Below are 20,970 nucleotides of genomic sequence, written 5' to 3'. Positions count from 1 at the left end.
GATAGAATAAAAAGAAAATATGAGAAATTGGTAGAATGTAGTAGGATTTTCTGGATATTTCTTTGCTGGGTATAAAATGACGGGCCTCTTGTGAATGAGAGAGTGAGTCAGTTTGCTTTCTAACTGTGGAGTCTTGTTTAAGCTGAAATGCTGAAAAGTATGTATTACCCTTTACGCTGTAGTTTTGCATATTTTGATGTAAATATGTGTGTTACAATGAGTTTATGGTGTTAATTGATATTTGCCTAATTGCTATGATTAATTTAGCAGTTGTTAACGATATTTCTTGTATATAGTTGTAAATAAATGTCCTGTGTTTTCTCAAGAACTGTGTCGTCATCAGTGGCATAGCTAGGGTGGGGCGGAATGGCGGTCCACCCCGGGCGGCACTTTGCTGGTGGGGCGGCAATTTCATGTTCTTGATGTGAAAAAAGTTCGTTTCCCAATAGGGAAATCATGCTTTTGATGAACTACTGGAGGCCAAAAAAATAATAACAACTTTTCGTTATAATATGAAACTAGCACTTGATTTTAAGAAAGTTACTTAAAAACTCTTATTTAAAAAAAAACCTATTTTTTGAGCAAAGTTACAACAAGAGTAAGAAAAAAGAGGTCTGAAATGGTGGGCAATTAATTGCTCATCTTCGGGGGTAGCATTATCTGTTTCGGAAATTGCTTTAATTGGTCACTTATTATAATACTTTTATTCAGACCAGAATGAATTTTATGTTTATTTTATAAAAGTAGTTACTCACAACTCAAATAATAACTGCGACTAATCTTACAGTTTTATATCAGCAAAATTCCTATAAACAGTGAGTTTCAATTCATTCAGTGAGACATTCATTTAAGTGGAAGGATTTTAATTAGTGAATTGATGTCTAAGTAAACCTTTCACATTCACATGGAAAATAATGATTTTCGATGCACAACTTTTCCTTCTCATAAATCAGTATGGTTAACCAAACTTATAGGGCTTATTAATCTTATCACCTTGTATCTGTGAAAAAGAAAACCATCCAAATTCTGTAATGTAGCAGCATCGGATCCAGGAAAGCGGCGACTTCCGAGTTTTTCAACATTAAGGGAGGCACCCAAGCACGGATCCAAAAGGAAGTCATTACCCAATTCGACAAGACCAAAGAAACCATAAAATTGCGTTTCTTGATTTCAAAATTAGGAAAATTTCCTGTGTAGAGCGCCGGCCTCTAAGCTCCTGCCTGGTGTCACCAATGTTTAAAATGCATTTTTAGGACTAATTTTGAAAAGTTTTCTGAATGGAGCATATTCTTTAATTTTCTTAGTAATTAAGTTCTTATTTTTCCTTTAAATACTTTTGACTGTTTCTCAACCAAAGGGCGGCAAACTGAGGAATCGCCCCGGGCGGAAGAAAGTTTGAAGTTGCACCAAACTCGTAACATTATTGTCCATGTCAAACTTTGAAAACTGCAATGATTTAAGATCTAATTATATGTTCTAGTATTATTATCTTTTTGAAAATTTTATTGTTCCAATATTTTTCTGTTATGGTGAAAATTTGTCTAAAATATTAAATTTTAAGTATTGGTTATTCGCACTCCAGATAACAGTTAATTAATGTTCTTTATACATAGACTCTTTTCAGAAACAATGAAAAAGAAATATCTAACAATCAAAAAGCATTTGAAGTTGCATTGTTTGGACGCCTTGTTTCAACGAAAAAGATTCATGAAGTCGGCGTGAAACGATACGGTTATGCAACAAAAGCACGAAAATATTTAGGTTTTCTTTTCTTAGGAAGAGTAAGTAAAAGTTTTTATCCAAAATTTTACTCTTTTATCCTTTTTATTTTACTTTTTTAGACACAAATACTAAAATAATAAAGCTTTTGTTGCCAATGGCTAAAAAGCTTGTATGCCCTTTTTCTGGCTATAATCATTAGCAAAGGTCTATTTAGGTGGTTTATGCTTTCTTTTTTTCATTTCTATTTCCTTGTTCAAAGTACAGGAAGTAATGTATTTGCCAAAAACTATTTACTTTAACTTAGACTTAAATTTGAATTTTGCTCACCCATAAATAAATGTTGAGTAATATGTTAACCTATCCACACTTGCATACATACCTACAAATGTATACAAGGTGCGTCAGTTAACTCTTTCAGAACTTCTAAGAGGAGTAAGGTGCATTGCGACCACTTTCCTGAAGCGGTGATGTACACAGAAGCATCATAAAGTAAGAGACTGTAAGTGCAAAATCATTTTAATTTTGCATGTAAAAATGCTAAAGGTACATGGGCCAAAGAAAGTATTTGAAGTTTTTTCCACTCGCTGCAATGCACACCTCACATCTTCAGCACGTGGATCTCTGAACAGTCTGGAATACTCCCAGCATATGTAACATTTGTAGGGATCAAGAAATCATTTCCAACCCCCATTGCTATATGATTTCGAGTCGTCAGGATGCACCCTACACCTCTCAGGCATTCTGAAACAGTTAACTGAAACACCCAGTAGATAACAGAAATTTCTATTTCAACCATCCCTGAGTTCTTTGTCTTGAGTTTTCTCTTGTCGTTTGTATGCTGTATATCTGTGTGTAATGGGCACAACTCAGAAAGATTTGTTGCACAAGGTCAAAATTTCTTACATAGGATCTATATAGGGTCGAGTTCTGAACCTTCCCTTTTGATTGCATTCTAATATTCCCAACGAGGTCTGCTGGATTTTTGTAGTAAATCAATTTTGATTCCGATATGGAAAGCAATGTCGGGAATTGAAGATCACAAAATGCAGGGGTGGAAGTAGTCCTATATATCCTATATTTCCTATATTTTCAAGAAAAGCATCAAAATCGTCCTATATTTCCTATATTTTTGAAAAATGTCGTATATTTCCTATATTCCCGTTTTTTGTTGTTGAACCAGGAGGACATTAATTCTACAAATTTTGGTGCACGGTGCACTAAAGGAAAAGATGATTTTACCGCTTTTTGCCATTTTTGCTACTGTTCAGTGCCAATAAGCAATAGTGAATTTTCGCAATTGAGGCAGCATGTCAAAATATTCAAGCATAAAGAAGACTCTGAAAAATGTCAAGAGGACCTTTCTCAAGCTCTGTTTGTTCTTAATACAAGTGTTAAAGGGGTCAGTTTAGATATAAAATCAAAGAACAGTGGAATTAGTACTTGGGTCATGATTGAGGAAGAAAAAATAAAAAATTTCTTTGTTCAAATTTTGTTTAATTATTTCGTCTATAAAGTACACTGTTTTTTTCAAAAATTATTCTTTCAACTGCAGGAAAGTCATTTCAGATGTATGGAATAATTTTATTTGAGGTTTTTTTTTTAAACAAAATCATTGATAAGAATAAATAAATAATATATGATATGTATTATTTCTTTTTTCATAGCAAAATTATTCATATAATGTGTCCTATATTTGTCCTATATTTTTTGCGGAAAATGTCCTATATGTGACAAGTTGGTCAGTTCTACCCCTGCAAAATGGTATACGAACAAATTTTTTCGTACGAAATTTTTGTCGCCAACTTGATGATAAATCATTAAATTGGCAAGAAATTTGGACATGAAAGAGAAATTCCGAATTTGCTTTTGGTTTGCTGATATTTAGCATGATTCCCATAGAATCAATGTTAAAATTGTCAATGTTTGCAAAGATAGCCCGCTAGAAAAGTCTTTCGTGCAATTAAAATGTTTACCATACTTTTGTATGAAAATACGTTAGAAAAATGCATTTAAAAATATTACATATAATGCACATGCATGAGCATATAGACTCATTATTTGTAGCTGTTAAAAAACTTTAATTTTTTAATATACAATGAAGTAGTGTGGAGTCCACATCAGATTTAGCTTTCTTGGGATTGTATTCAATCAATCATCTGATCTCTCAGATTATTTGTTATAAGTATACTAGGCTGCCATTAGCAAGCTGTTAAAAAGCTCTGTTTTTCCCGTTGCCTTTTATTTTTTAACTAGCAGCGTTATTTTTTAACAGCATTAGAACATCAAGTGACACATATTAACAATCAGGCTTAAATTTAAAAAAAAAATTGTAAAATTTCTCATCAGAATAATGACGACAGTCCCTAAAAATCCCTTTAAGATTTGGACTGAAGTCCCTAAAAATTCTCATTCAAATGAAAAAAAGTTCGTAAATAAAGTTAACATTCCTCTAAAAAGCGAAATTCTCATCAGGTTATGTCTGGCCTGGCTTAAACTGCGTCTATTGCAGGGGCGGCAAATAGTGGGAGCGAGATGGGGCAGTTGCACCCCCAAATTTTTTGCACAGAATGATAAGAAATGGGCAAATTTAGTTTACGTAAATTGCAAATCAGCGACCATATCGTCGCCTCAGAGCAACACTAAGACATTTAATCTCAGAAATAACACTAAGATATCCTACTGTTGCTCTGAAGCGACGATATGCCAAAAGTTTTTTTTTTTTACAAAACACGCCCACTGATTCTAAAATAGTCAATGAATCTTGAGACATTTCTACTACACAAGCGGATTTTGCTATTTGGATGTCACTTAGAAAATTGTAAATCATTTGCAGCCCTTTTCAGAGCAGAAAAAAGTGATGGAGAATCACAGTTTGTTTCAACTAAAAAAGTAATCTCCTCGTGTGGACTAAATATTTCATACTTGTGTGTTTAGTGTTATGAGAGGACCAGGGGTGTGGCTGCACGATTTTACAAGAAATTCCTTAGTATTTTACGTACATTGTTACGCTCATATTTTAAATGTGTATTTAGTTAGTGAGAGAACACTGATTCCTTTTGGTAGAAAAATATTTCAGCAACCTAATGCTTTGTATACATTCATAGAAAATTCTTACAAAAGACACACTATTTTTGAAAAAAGTCAATCATCAACAAATGCTTTTTCTGGTTACTCTTTAACTTTGTCATTTCTGAGTGACACAAGATATTCTTCAAAAGTTAAATTTATAAAAACCCTCCTTGTTAATTTTGGACTGTTTGAATGCGACTCTTTCAAGGAAAAGCCGACGTCCTTTTACATGCCTATGACTTAGTTTGAATGTTTATTCGCTTTGTTTGTATTGTGGAGAGTTTTAAAAAAATTTTGTACTTTATCAAAACATCTTCAATCCGCTAACCTTAATTTTCGGACTGTCCATGCTTCAGCTAAATCTACAGTCGAAACAGTTAATAAATTTTGCTTGGATGTATATTTCAACCAAGAGCAAAACTTTAAAAAAATCTTAATTCGCGTCAATTTTAAAAAGGCGGAAAAAAATCCAAATGAGTTTTGAAGGTGACAAAAATCAACATGATGATATAAAGTCACAAAATTGAATTAGTATTTTGTATCAGATAATAGATTGTTTCTAATAAAATTAAAATAAGATTTGATGGTAAAGATTTATCTGTATTGTTGGCCTTAAGCTCAATGTTATATTGATAGGTTATTGAAAAGGAGAAATAAAATGTTTCAATTATAAGTAAAATTTATAGCACTGAGCAAGAAGAATTGTTTTGCAAATAGCCACTACACTATTGAATGATGAAAAAGGAAGAATAGCATAATATTCAAAGTTACCTGGGTTATATTCAAGAGAAAAATCTAAGAGATGTGTTTTCTAACTTTGTAGCTTCAACTGTTTTTCAACCATTCCAATTGGTTCAGCTAGTTGTGAAAGATCATTTTTGTGCATTAGGAGGTAAAAAAATTATCTTCGGAGCACAATGGGACAAAAAAGACTTTCATCTTTAGTTATATTGGCAAAAAAGTACGACATTGCATATTGATGGAATAAAGTAACACGATTTCCAGATTCTAAAAATCGTACATTAAAACTTTCTGAAAGGTAAAAACTAATATCAAAATATTTTCAGGAATAATTTATGATGAAATAAAACTATATTAATTAATATTTAAGCTCTCTTAATAGCCTTATTTTTATAAATACTTAATCTATTTTATGATCCTATCTTGTTAATCAACATGTATTTTAATCCAAACTGAGATAACTCACATTTATAAAACTCGACCCCCCAAATGAAACGTTGAAATGCCGCCCCTGGTCTATTGTTGCATCAATCCCTGACGAAACACATAATAGTAAGTACATGAGCACTGTGGCATGATTTTTCTCCTAAACAAATAAGGAGAAAACTAAGAGTGTCACTAGGATATAAGCAGAAGTCTCAGAATAGCATCAACAGACTCTAAATCCACATAAGAATTAAGACAACAGTACCCAAAAATACCAAATACAATCTGGACATTAGTCCCCAAAAAATCCTTATTTGAGTGAAAACAGCAGTTCTTAAAAATCTCCTTCAGACTAAGGACAACAGTCTCTAAAAATTATCTTTAAAATAAGGATAATAGTCCCCAAAACTTTCTGTAAGAAAAATAAATACCTAAAATTCCTCATTAGGATAAAAACAAAAGTCCTTATTCGAGTAAAAGTCAAATAGCACCAACAATCCCTCTAAAAATAGCTATCTGGATGCAAAAAAAAAAGTTCCAAAAACCCTTTCAGAGTGAGTAAAAGTTCTAAAATAGCATCAACACATATTTTCTACAGAGCAAATCTCATCAAAATTCGAACAATAGTTTCTGAAAATTCCCCTTTTGAATAAGTTCAATCTATTTATATAAAAATAGAGTTTGGTAAATTTGTTCCCTAAGATCTCAGAAACTACCCGGCAGATTTGACTGAAACTTTCACCATTTGTTCTTTTTGGTACAGGGGAGATTTGTAGACCAGTGCGAAAAAAATCCAATTGATAGTTCCTTTTTTATTCTAATTTGTCCAAATTTTCGCATAAATGCCCCATTATGACGGTGAAAAAATACGTGCACATATTAAAACTATGTGTCCATCGAAAGCGCTTATTTTTCTGCTGAAGATGGCATCTGTTAGAAAGTTCTAAGTTGTATGAAAAACGAGTTATGAGCTTTTTTTGTTCCATGTTCGAAGGCTTTCCTCAACCCAATTCATTATTTAGTGTATCATCTCAACTGCCAGTTCATAGTTAGAATTGTTGAATGTTTTTGTGCTTCGTCTGACTGTTTGAGGCTTTTCTCAAGTCAAATCTTAAAGTAACGTTTTTTCCCCAAGATTGGCTAATAAAAACTAGATTTGGTTGATTATTGTGGTGTAATCCACATTCATTCAGTTTCTTTTTGTTTCGATTTCCGGCGCCGATCGAGAGCCGTTTGCTGAATCCTTTCTCTGCGCGTGCTGGGAAGTTTATGATGACGTCATTGATTCGCATTTCTGAGGTCACTGAACTTTTAGCCAACCGCAAGAAAGTTTTGGTTTTGAAATGATTTGTATTGGACAGGGAACCGCTTCGAGTCGGTTATTGGGATGATGTAACTTTTGTTCTAGAAGCTTCCATGAAATGTTGATAAAAAGGCCACGCAACGTTTTTTAGAGGGAGATCATATTTTTGCTTGCATCGGAACGCCGTGTTGAAGAGCGAAGGGTTCTTGGCCCGATTCGCTCGGCCGAGTATGGCTCCTAAGCGGTCATTTAGTTCGGTGTGCCTGTATTTGATGAGTGATTGCTTCGCATTATGTTTTACTGCTGTGCCACGATGATTTAATATGCTGTGACCACATGTCTGTTCTGCCACTGTTTTGTGCGATTGTGCTGACCATGCTTCCCGTTTGTAATGAGAAAAAGTGGGACAATAAATCGGTTATGTAACGAACTCTCATGGATTATTCTTCGTTTGGACTTTCAGCTTTCCGTTACCCGGCATGACAACTTCAGATGTACGTGAGTACCCTTCGTAAAATATTTCGGTCTCAGTTCATGTTTGTAATGCCAACTTCTCCATTTTTATCATGTGCTCTCGTAATGTATGTTCATATCATTTCGGAGTTAGAGTTCTCCCATAACAATAAGATCGTATGATCAAGCTGTCAAATCAAACGATTAGTGAATTCACTTTGTCGCGGGGTGAATTCACCGTTCCTGGTTTATGCCGAAATGTCTTTGTTTATTTAAACGCTCACCACTATACGGATTCACGGGCCGAACACAAGTTCGTTGAATGATTTTCTTAGCATGTTCCCCGGCCTTCCCCACGCAACTACGCGACATTTTTGGTGCGTGACCAGTCCCATCTTTGGCGTTGTGCCAGTTCCTTTTCTTGTGAAACCGAGCTCATAAAAAAAAAAATAATAAATAAATTTGTAACACTTGATATTATGGGAATGAACTCTAACGCTCAGTGGAAATTGTTTGCTTGTACATCTACTGTTGAAAAATTGTTTCTTGTTGAAATTTATGTCATTCTAAGTCAAGTGAAATTTCTGGTTGTGCATTAATTTTTCTTTGACCATGCCTACTAAAAGAAAAACCCGTCAGGTTGACCCAACTTTGTCAGCCGTGTCCAACACTGTTGATAATGCTAGTGTGACACAAACCCCTCAAAATGCTGCATCTTGTAGAACTTACAGTTCTGGCAGATCCCCATTCATGCTCAATGTTGCTAATTTTAGTGGAGATCCCACTGAAACACAATATTTTGTAGAGCAGGTTAAAGATATAATTAGTGTTAATTCGTGGTCTGAAAAAAAAGGTGTCTTGTACATTAAAAGTAAATTGTCAGGAGCAGCACTTAAATATATTTTAGAGACACCAGATTTAAGGTATTCTGACTCGGTTACAAAAGTAACTGATGCATTGTTATCATTTTTTAAGCCGGTGGTTAATACTTATTCTATGAAGGACTTTCACTCCATTAACATGGAACAATCAGAGTCAATTTTGAATTTGGCTCATAGAATAAAATTAATTACCACTAGTGTTTTCAAAATTAAGAATCCTGAATTTCAAAATGAAATAATGTACCAAAAATTGTTGTCTACCATTCCGTCAGACTTTAGAGTCAAAATTCTAGAACTTGACATCAAGTCATTTGACTTGGCTGTAAAAAAAATTGAGGAATTGCAAAAATTGAAAGATGATGTTAAATCCTATGAGAATCCTCAATTTTCTGATGAACATGTTTTGGCACTACAGGAAAAAATTGTTTCGCTAGAATGGCAACTGGATCAAAATAAAAGGGGTGTTCAGTCTAAAGCTAAACAAAATGATGGTTATCCAAAACAAAAATTGTTTGCTTCTCAGGAGCATTTGGACACTATTCCTAGTAATTCTGCATGTGAATCTAAACAATGTGAGGTGTCTTCAAGACAATTTCCTCAAAACCGTCAATTCAGAAAACTGTTGTGCAGATTTTGTGGTAAAGCTGGTCATGTGCAAGAGAGATGTTTTGTGTATTTAAAACAAATGAACAACAGTGCTCGATTTCAAAATCGACGACTTAGGTCTAATATTTCTCATGGTCGAAACAATTTTTTCAGCCAATCACATAATTCAAATTTTGAGCCCTTGGGCCGTTCTGATTATTTTGAAAGACCTGTGTCGGGAAATTTTTCTAATACTGATAATCAATCGAATTCTAGAGCCATTAGATATAATTTCAGAAATGATAATTATCGTCAAAATCAGAGGTTTAATAACAGGTTCAGAAATCATCAGGTGAACTGTCTGAGTTTTTCGAGAATTATAAAAGATAAAATTCAATACAATGATATGGGTACACAGTATTCTCCCATTAAGTGTGTTAATGCTTCCCAAACATCTTTTGTGTATTCAAACAATGAATCTGACCCACAGGCATCAGAAAAAATTTTGTCTTTTCAAAATTGTGCACCAGTGGTAACCTCTGATAATCAAATTCAAAATAGAAGTCTGTTGGTACAAAACCCAGAGCCCAGATTTCACTTTCCACAGCCAGTTCACCATACTGCAGAGTTTTTGCCTAATTACAGTTATAATTTCTGTCCAAACAAAGACAAAAATGTTGTTAATTCTTGTCCAGGTGGTAATTCAAATGTTCGTATGGTACATGATGCAAAGGACATGAGTTCCTTGTGTACTGTAAATCAAAGCAATGTCATGAATGCCACACAAAATGCTAACATGAACTCTAATGATCTGTATCATAATTGTGGTGTTGATTTTCCTGTACCTCCTACACCTGGTTTTCATAATTTTTCTGAAAATAATATGTCTTTTACACCTCATAATATTCCTTTTGTACCACAACCACCTATTTTCAATAACTCGGTGCCAAATTTTCATAATGTAAATCCTTCTGGCCAAAATAATTCTACTCGTGGTGGTAATGTGTCAGATCTGACTCGCTCTAGTGGTCATACTTACTCGAGACCTGTTCAAAAATCCACCGGTGTCATTAAAATTGGCAAAACTCTTGCAACTCAAACTTCTCCTGTGAAAAATAAGTCATCATTGTCGGTTGAAGCTCAGGAATTTATTCCTGCAGCTCTGGTAAATGTAAGATTACAAAATTCACATCATGAGGACTTGTCAAATAAGTTGCCATTAGTCAAAGTTCAAATTTCTAATTTGTTTTTTCCTTTTTTAATTGATTCTGGAGCTAGTCTTAGCATTTTGAGTGATGATGTTGTCCAGAAAATTAAACAAATTGTCAAAATCAAAAATTTAGGAAGACGAATAACTGTATCCACTGTGAATTCCAGTGTAGATTTTATTTCATGTGTAGAATTCTCATTTAAAATTCAAAGTAATTTCTTTCGTCATTCTTTCTACACTATGAATATCAGAGATAATTCTCCATTTGTGGGAATTCTTGGTTATGATTTCTTAACTAAACATAACATGTATATTCTACCTAAAGAGAATGTATTATTTTATGACGGTAACAAATTTCCTTTGTTGAGGAGCCCTCATGAACTTGACAACAATGTGAACTTGTGTAATAATTGTAGTGCTTACACATCTCCCAGTTTGGAAGCAATGAATAGAGTTCAGGTTTTTTCTAAACAGTTTGTTGAACCAAAACAAACTGCTCTCATTAAAGTTTTTGCTCATGGGAAGTTAGACAACAAATCACATTTTTTGTTTACAATTTGTGATTCGGTTAATTCAGTTAAAATTGAAGAGTCGATAATTTCTATTGATGAGGATCCGAATGGGCAGCTGTGCAAGAAAAATTCTTTTTATCTATACGTTGAGAACAATTCTTCTCAAAAAGTTCATCTCAATAAAAACATGACTTTGGGGCATTTGAGTCAAATTGACCATATTCAGGAGATTGAGAATAAAAATAATGAGCATTCACTGAACTTTATTCAGGCGTCTAATGAAGTTGTGCAACTCAGGGAAAAAGAATTTAACTTGGAAAATTTTAATTTGGCTCATTTGAAGGATAATCAACTGTCTGACATGCAAAATCTGCTGAAAGAAAATACACAGTGTTTTTCAAGTTCTTTGAACTCTCTCGGTCATTCAGACAGAATCAGAGTTGATTTTCAATTCACTCATGATTATCCAATTAAGGCGCTTCCTTTCCCCATACCTCAGAGTCTTCAAGAAGAAGCTAAAAATCAATTAAATCAATTACAAGAGGCAGCGTGATTTCTAGGAATTTATCTAATTACGGTTGCCCCTGTCTCCTGGTGAAGAAAAAAGATGACGGATCAGGCGTACAAAAGTACAGATTGGCCTTAGACTTAAGACTTTTAAATGCCATAATTGTTCATTCATCTTACCCGCTTCCGAAGATCCATTCCCTGATCAACTCTTTGTCAGAATACAAATATTTTTCAACTTTGGACTTACATGCTGCCTATCATCAAATTGATTTACCAGAAGAGTACCGAGACAAATTTTCCTTCACTACACCTTGGGGTACTTACGCTTTTCACAGAATTCCTTTTGGCGTGGCCAGTGGGGCGAGCATACAACAACATTATTCTGACACTGTTTGTGAACAAACAAACATGGATGGAATCTTTAGTTATCAAGATGATTTGATTGTAGCTTCAAGAACCTTTGATGAGATGAAGGTCAAGCTTCAGAAACTGTTTTCAGTCCTTAAAGACTTTAACTTGACTCTGTCACCAAAGAAATGTCATTTTTTCATGGACAAAATAGATTACCTGGGATTCCAGATTTCTCAACATAAAGTCTTGCCAATCTCGTCAAATATTGTGAAAATTACTTCCTTTCCTCCACCAAAAACAAAGAAGCAGCTGAAGCGTTTCATTGGTATTTGCTCATATTACAGAACACTCATATACAAATTTTCTGATTTGATTCATCCACTGAATCAGCTGACCCATCCTAAAGCAGTTTTTAAATGGACAGATGAAGTAAATGAATGTTTTCAAAAATTGCAAGAAGTGTTTTTCAAGAATCCATATATTGTTCAACCGAACTGGAATGAGAAATTCTATGTGAACACAGATGCAAGTGGACTGGCAATAAGTGGTGTGCTCTTGCAAAAGAGGGATGGTTTGTTTATCCCAATTTCTTTCTTTTCGAAATTGCTTTCTCCAGCTGAAACAAGGTATCCTGCTATAAAGCTAGAATTGATGGCAATTGTGAAGACTCTCGAAGCATTCAAGTCATACATATTTAATCGCCACATCTTTTTATTATGTGATGCCAAAAGTCTGAAATTTTACAGTAAAAACTCGTCTCCTGCATCTTTAACTACTCGGTGGCTAATGACTTTATCTGAATACAATTATTCCTTCTTACATTTGGCTGGTGAAAAAAATTTATTTGCTGACATGCTCTCTCGCACAGACCTTACAAATCATCAAGTTGATATAGTATCAGATCCTTCTTTGCTACGTGATAATCGAATTAACCCTGTGGTTGACACAACTTTCGATAAGGGGGAAGTTTTACCGGAAATTGTTGAAGTGTATGAGGATAATACTGGGAATTGTGTAAACACTGATGGTTCTGATCAAAATGTTAATTTTGTTGATAATGTACAGAATTCTGGTACACTTTTACAACATTGTGTTAATGTGTTGAGTTTAATTGATGTTGGAGAAAAGGAGAAAGATCCTTTGTTGCAAGTAACTCAATCGACAATTTTAAAAGAGCAATTAAAAGATCCTAAATTATCTGTCATTTATAATAATATTCTTAATAGAGTTGCTCTTGAAAAACATAACAAATTTTGTATCCATCCTGAAACTTTGGTTTTAATGATGTGCAAAAGTAATTCATCTAATGATGATCAGGAAAATTTGAAAATTGTCATTCCTGATTCTTTAAAAGCTAAAGTTTTAAGTATTGCTCATCATTCACATCTTGGCATAAATAAGACTTATGCATTTCTAACTAAAAATGTTTATTGGGAGAGAATGTATGTTGACTGCTTAAATTACTGTGCTAGTTGTACCAAGTGCATTCAGGCAAAGCCTCATCGTATAAACAAAGCACCCTTTCAGGAAACCTTTTCACCTGTTAAATGCAATCAACTAGTGACACTCGACATCGTTGGACCTCTCGGCAATAACAAATATATCTTAACTGTCATTGATGCCTTTTCGAGACACTTAGAGTTGTATATTTTGAATAATATAACTGCTGTGTCAGTTGCTAAGTCTTTCTTTAAATACGTCACTTTGTTTGGTAGACCTGAAGTAGTTTTGACAGATCTTGGTCGTCAGTTCAATTGTGAACTATTTGCTAAATTTAATCAGCTTTTTAATATTCAGTTAAGGCACACTACGTCGGCTAATGCCCAAGCTAACACTCTGAGTGAGAGAGTGAACCTATCCATTAAAACTTCGATTAAAGCTTTGCTAGCATCAGGTCTTGATTTTGATTATGCTGTTGATGTTCATAAAGCCTGTTATAACGCGTCCACACATTCAACTACTGAATTCTCTCCTAATTTAGTTCATTTCGGTCGAGAATTATCATTAATTACAGACATTGTTAATTTTAATATTAATCCATCTTTGGATTCGGCTTTTGAATTGCACAAACTTTTAGAGCAATTGCAATTTGTTTATCGGGAGGTTTACCAGAATTCTGTAAGAAAGAAGTTGGCACAAAATGAGACCCAAAATTCCAATTGTAAATCTCGAAAGATCAATGCTGGCGACTGGCTGTATCTTAAGTCGAAAAATAAGTTTCGTCCATCCTTTAGTGGACCTTTCTTTTGTAAACGTATTGTATCTCCTGTTCTTGTGCTCATTCAAGAACTGAATAATAAAGCGGCACCTCTGAAAAAGATACACATCAACCGATTGATCAAGGTCCAGAAACGTCTTCCTTATCTTCAAGAAAATCAGTTGCCAAACGATGATGTTGTTCAGCGTCCTGATTCGCCTCAACCGTATCAACTCCCTGTTCCTGATGAGCCTGTTGACATACCCGTGTTGCGACCACCTTCACCTGAAGTGAGTGTCGATCGACTGGATGCTGAGCCGCCTGTTCTGTCGCCCCATCAGAGTCCGAATGCGGATGCTGTGCCCTCTGCTTGCCTTTCCCGAGATGTCAGTCCCTGTGGTGATGCTCCAGTGCCTCCCAGCCCTCGAGCTTCAATTCCTGATCCAGAAATGAGATGTCCTTATCCGTTAAGAAACCGCCGTTAGTGCCTCTTCTTGTGTCCATGCGTGCTACTGCCTTGATGAGATCTGCTGCCTGCCTGATGTTTTGGCTGACCTGCCCTTCAGATGTGATCGCCTGCTCCCAATGATGTGTTTGACCGTGTACGAACCAGCTGCTGATGAGCCTTTGGTGTCCTCCTGTCACCTGATGTTGTGTCATGCCTGTTGACGTCCTCATGTGGTAGCTGACGACATTCTTTTGGTGTAACACTCTCACGAACTTTTTTTCTTTTTCAGCAAGAACTTTTAAATTCAAAATTCAAGATTGAAAAAAAAATGAAGAAAATTTGGACTGGTCTCCTGAAAAATTCAAGTAAAATTTTTGTTCTTCTGGAACTTTCTTCAATTTACTTTCACGGTCAAGTATTTGTAAAAATTTTTTTTGTCAAAATTTATTCTTTTGCATTGCAGTACTTTCTTGGTAGGTTTGGAGTTCCATGTGCAGGATAAGTTGACCTATGCTGTGGCGGAAAATTCATTTTGGCTGCTTGTTGAAATTGAAAATTGTTTTTTTATGTAATTCATGGTTAGGATAACTCTTTACACAAACAAATATTGGTTAGGGAAAATATCTTTTTTGTTTCAGTTTGTTTTCTTTTAACAAAGAAAAAAAAAGTATCAAGGTGTTTTTTTGAAAAACACAAAATTTTTTCCTTTTGATTTTGAAAGTTGTTTTGTCCCATTTTAAATTTTTTTCAGAAGTTAGTTTGTTGCTTTCAGTACAAAGAGTACCTCTTCTTGTGATGCAAATAGTATGCGGGCTGGATGAGATCATTTCTGATCATTTCGTCATGCATGGTTGGACTGCTGTGCAGCCTCAGAATTGTCTCGAGAGGTCAAAATTGTCAATGCAAATGCAGTTTTCGATTGTGCATGCAGTTGTGTTTGGTTTTGGTTTTCTTGAAAGCTCTGCTTGTCCATCGCGGCCGTACATTTTCTTTTAATTTTGTGAGTCCCCTTTTTTTCATTGGAACCGGCACTAGTCCCCGCATCTCAAGAATTGTTCTTTCTGCTTTGTGCAGCTTTCACCAACGTCTTCTGATTTGTTTTTTTTTGACAAAGAAATTTTTTTTGTTTCATTTTTGATCATTTGTTTTTCATTGAAAAATTTCATTTGTTTTTGATTTTCGTTTCTTGTGTCAGGATAGTGTATGGAGTATTATGAAATTTGACAGCCATGTGGGGTTATATATATAACAGAGTAATTGAATTGTTTTCAAGTGCTGTATATGCTGTTCTTGATGCATTGATGTAAATATTTGACTTGTGTATTGTCACTTTTGTTTGCCCTTTTTGCAGGTTGACTGGTTGAAATGATTTGCTGAATGTGAAAGGTGCATTTGATGGTACTTCTTGGTTGGGTTGAGCCCTGTTGAAATTGGTGCACCTAATGATGATGTTTCCCTGTTTTCCCCGTTTTGGTTTGTGTTGTAGAGGTACATTTTTGGCTATCTAAATTTGTTCAGATCTGATGCCTTTTTTATTTCGACCTCAAAATTTCACAGATTTGGAAAACTTTTTTTTGTACAAAATTGATTTGTGAAGTAAAAAAAAAAATCTTCCTTCGTGCCTCATTCTAAATTATAACCTTCCTTGAGTACCAATTGAATGATGTGTGACAACTTGAAATGAATGATTTGAATGAGGGGCATTCTGCGTACACATGTATATTTGCTTTGTTTGTTTGTGAAATTCCATGTTTTTTTTTGAAGTGAATTTAGAGCATGCAGATTTTTTTTTTGATATAATTGAATAGTTAACATCTCTGATCAGAGTTAATGCTGTAAATGTTTTTTTTCTTTTGGTTGATGCAGTGTGTACACACATTTTGATTTTGTGATCCACTAGTGGTTGTAAATATTGCTGAATTGAAATATGTCCATTTTGTATATTTTGTTTTGACTGGAATGAAAAGTTTTGTGCATTTCACAAGTGAAAATTTTTTTTTGATTTTGATTGAAAGTTTGATGCACCCATGTTCTGTGTTAGCTGAAACACTGTATGTATAAAGTGAATTGCATTTGAATTATTTTGATTGCATGATGTGTAAATATTTTGAAATAATTTCAAGAAAATTTTTGAAATAGAAGCAAGGTTTTTTTTTGGAAATAAGTTTTGAATTTGATATTGTGAAATGACATGTCAAAAATTTAATGCATCAAATTTTTGTTGGTTTGAAAAATGTTGTACATATGGAGATGAACGAAAGTGATTTTTTTTTATTTGGATACAATTGAGAGCCTTTGCAATTTTTTTCTGGCCTTTTCGTGGAACCTTTGAAAACGAATTTTTTTGTTTACACTTTGAAATTGTTTGGCCATGTTGCTCTCTGTTTGTTGGTATGGCATTTTGAAAATTTTTATGGTTGGCCATGCTTGATGCCATTGTACATATTTGATTTAAAAACAAAATTTGTGGCAACTTTGAAATTTGATGAGTTTTGTTTACTGATGCTCTCTTGGGAAAGTTTCAGGCTCAATTGGAATTAGTGAAGTTTGAGGCTGTTTTTGCCATGTTGCAAAATTTTTGAAAATCTGAGCCTTTGTAAATAGTTGTTTTCCCAATGATTGTCCCTTTTGTGTGGCACATTTTTTTTAGAATTTGAACATTTTGGGTTATGATGACTCTGATGCACATTAATTTTTTTTTTTTTTTTGATCTCCATCTTCAGGCAAATTTTTTTAACTGCTCTCAAAGGCAACTTTACAGCGTCTGCTGTGTGCCTGTGTCTATTTGTACTGGTTGTACTTGACGTTTTTTTTTTGGCTGCCCGGAATTTTTTTTTTTTTCAAAACTTTGTCAAGGGGGGGAAATGTGGTGTAATCCACATTCATTCAGTTTCTTTTTGTTTCGATTTCCGGCGCCGATCGAGAGCCGTTTGCTGAATCCTTTCTCTGCGCGTGCTGGGAAGTTTATGATGACGTCATTGATTCGCATTTCTGAGGTCACTGAACTTTTAGCCAACCGCAAGAAAGTTTTGGTTTTGAAATGATTTGTATTGGACAGGGAACCGCTTCGAGTCGGTTATTGGGATGATGTAACTTTTGTTCTAGAAGCTTCCATGAAATGTTGATAAAAAGGCCACGCAACGTTTTTTAGAGGGAGATCATATTTTTGCTTGCATCGGAACGCCGTGTTGAAGAGCGAAGGGTTCTTGGCCCGATTCGCTCGGCCGAGTATGGCTCCTAAGCGGTCATTTAGTTCGGTGTGCCTGTATTTGATGAGTGATTGCTTCGCATTATGTTTTACTGCTGTGCCACGATGATTTAATATGCTGTGACCACATGTCTGTTCTGCCACTGTTTTGTGCGATTGTGCTGACCATGCTTCCCGTTTGTAATGAGAAAAAGTGGGACAATAAATCGGTTATGTAACGAACTCTCATGGATTATTCTTCGTTTGGACTTTCAGCTTTCCGTTACCCGGCATGACAACTTCAGATGTACGTGAGTACCCTTCGTAAAATATTTCGGTCTCAGTTCATGTTTGTAATGCCAACTCCTCCATTTTTATCATGTGCTCTCGTAATGTATGTTCATATCATTTCGGAGTTAGAGTTCTCCCATAACAATAAGATCGTATGATCAAGCTGTCAAATCAAACGATTAGTGAATTCACTTTGTCGCGGGGTGAATTCACCGTTCCTGGTTTATGCCGAAATGTCTTTGTTTATTTAAACGCTCACCACTATACGGATTCACGGGCCGAACACAAGTTCGTTGAATGATTTTCTTAGCATGTTCCCCGGCCTTCCCCACGCAACTACGCGACAATTATTTTCCATTTAAACGGAACTTTAGGTAATTAATGGTTTTTTTTAAATTATTTGTGCTGATTGGATTTTTTAATCATTATCCAATCTAACAGCAGAAACCTCGCCAAAATTTATACAGAAAGATTTCAGTAGCGGATGCATTTGGCAGTTTTTTCATTTGTCGCAGTTTTTGAAGTCAAAGACTATGTATGTCGGCTTTCACCATGTAAACAAAATATCGTCAATCAAAGAATCTTTAAAAACTTTTTTTACTGTAAAAAAATCCAGCAACTAAATTAGGCAAATCCATAAACAGCACAAAAACTTCAATTAATGTGACTTTGTGCACAAAATCAAACCATCGCCAAATTTTACTACTTATTTTGGAAACATTACGGATGAAATTGTTTAGTGCCATTTTATGGTGACCAAAAGTATTTTAGTATATGGCGGCAATATCTCTTTAACAAAATTTAGTAATATACCCTTTTACGAAGTGAGGAGGGGGAGCATTATCCAAGGTATCCCAAAACGATTCCCGCAAATTCGGTAATATTTTAAATCGCACCTAGAACCCACAATAATTGAGATTTTCGAAATAACTAAAGCAAGTTTAAGGGGATCACGGGCGCGCGGCTACATTTTTTTAAACAGTTCGTTCTTCAATAGACATACAGAGAAGGTAAGACTCAATGTAAAAAAAAATAAGTATTAACTGATAAATCTTTTTAAACATGTGAAGTTTAATTTCATATTTCGGAAATTCTTCAAATTTGTATATGCTTAAATTTCGTATTTTCGTTTCTAAATGAATACTATTTTGCTCTTTTTACTTACTGCTACTTTAGTTCTATGAGTAAGGAAGAAGCTAGATTTTAAGTCACGTCAAAAAGGTGTGTTTTAAGTTCTTTTACTTAAAACAGAAAACAAATGCAAGTAACGATTGTTTCTGTTAATTATTGCTTACCCAGGCAACGCCGGGTATTTTTGCTAGTAATTTCTAAAAGTCTTTGTTTGAGTAATGATATCAGTCCCTCAAATCATTAGGTTCAAGTCAATTGTAAAAATTTTCATTAATACTACTCAAATCCTTGATAATCTCTACCGACAATATAAAAAAATAAGTCATCAAAAAATAAACAAAAGAGATTTTTTTTATATCCCCCTATTACAGGAAAAGCTTCAAAGCAAGAGCAAGAATTTTATTTTTTTATATTCATGCAAAAAATGGCAGCAGATATTCAGCTATTTCTTCTCAATTATTTCTTCATTCTAATTTTAGTTTTGCTCTTGCAGAGGATAAATATCCAATTTAAAATTGATTTTCACAAGCTTCAAAATGCTTCTAACTTTTTTCCTGGTTAATTTAGGCCCTTCTTGTTTCTCAACCATTGAAAGAAAATCTGCTAAAGAGATTTTTTTTTGAGGCTTTAAAATTAAGAGTATATGATAACTATTTCAAGTAAAAAGAGCCATTTTTGGCTCTAAAATTAAAATTCTAACTGTTTGTTATTTTTTTAACATTTGAAAAGCACCCACAAACCCTTCCCAACTGCAAAAATATCTATGTGCCAAATTTTGCCAAGGCCCTCTGGGATTCACATAAGAAACATACATACACATATATTCTCTGTTTGTTAAAAAAAAAAACTTCTATCTAATTAGTTTTGCAGATTTTGAACAAATCCTATCATATGCAGAAATTTCCGTTCTATCGAACGATACATGACAGAAATATGTCCGAATAATTTTTCATCCACATTTTTGGAAAAAAATGAAAAAATTGTGTTTTAAATTCAAATAAAAAAGGATTTTTTTATTTTTTTTCAAACTAGTAGATCTAACCAACACAAACTGTTAATCTCAGCAAAATCAGTCTGGTTTGCTTCCAAGTTAACCTGGACACACACATTTAGAGTTTCATTTTTATTTATATGGAGATGAATGTATATCTTACAGACTACTTACTGTAGCTATAATTTTACTGTATTTTTTCACTTTACTGTATTTTATTGTAGAAATTGAAAAAATGTGAATATGACTGATGTAAATATCCAATGAATTTTATTTCTGAAATTATTCAAATGCTTAGTGCACAAAGTAGATTTGTTTTTAATTTTTTATTAGCTAATATTTTTTGTTTTTTAGGCTATGTTTGGCATACCTAAAGCGATTGACAAACTCTACAAGAAAATTGATAGTTCTGTTCCCCATTTTGAGAATTTCATAGACATTCCAAGCACATGGCAAGGAATACTTGATCAATTTCCTTTTCAGTGTGAGGTATACGAACAAGTTCTATATGTTTCTTTTTGCAGCATCACAATACTGAAGAAATAACAGTCAATAAATTTATGTCTCCCCCCCCCCCCATAAATCATAAAATTTAAAACCTTTGCAGGTATATTGTTTTAGTTTAAATAATCTTATGAAATACTGTAATCAAACACAAAGTGTACGGCAGTGTAAAAATAAAATGTTGGAGATCTACTTTTTCCCAGTCTTCCTCAAAAAAGAGGGAGGGGGGATATTCATTTATATTTTAAAACAATCTACATATATTACTTAGTATATGCAACATTTAAAAGCTAATCTTTGGATGTTTTTTTACTATCTTATCTGAAAGTTTTATATTCTTACTAGCGTATTTTCTCATAAAAATAAAAAAGGAAAGTTTGTTTGGGGGGGGGAGGGTGATAGCGTAAATAAAGAAAAGCATGAAACATTGAGCAATAGTAGAAACAAATTTCTCTACC

The 20,970-nt window shown here is 34.1% G+C and overlaps 1 protein-coding gene across 1 annotated transcript in view; it reads left to right on the top strand.

The window, feature by feature from the left end:
- LOC129220924 (uncharacterized phosphotransferase YvkC-like) overlaps positions 1 to 20,970 on the top strand; it is a 90,078-nt gene that overhangs the window by 49,261 nt on the left and 19,847 nt on the right. The window contains exons 18-19 of the mRNA XM_054855359.1: positions 1,614 to 1,781; positions 20,363 to 20,497. Of these exons, the coding sequence (XP_054711334.1) occupies positions 1,614 to 1,781; positions 20,363 to 20,497 (303 nt within the window). The remainder of the gene's footprint in view (positions 1 to 1,613; positions 1,782 to 20,362; positions 20,498 to 20,970) is intronic.

The sequence above is a fragment of the Uloborus diversus genome, chromosome 4, assembly GCF_026930045.1.
Source record: "Uloborus diversus isolate 005 chromosome 4, Udiv.v.3.1, whole genome shotgun sequence".
Taxonomy (NCBI): domain Eukaryota; kingdom Metazoa; phylum Arthropoda; class Arachnida; order Araneae; family Uloboridae; genus Uloborus; species Uloborus diversus.
The sequence above is the reverse complement of the archived record's forward strand: the minus strand, read 5'-3'. Positions and strand labels throughout refer to the sequence as shown.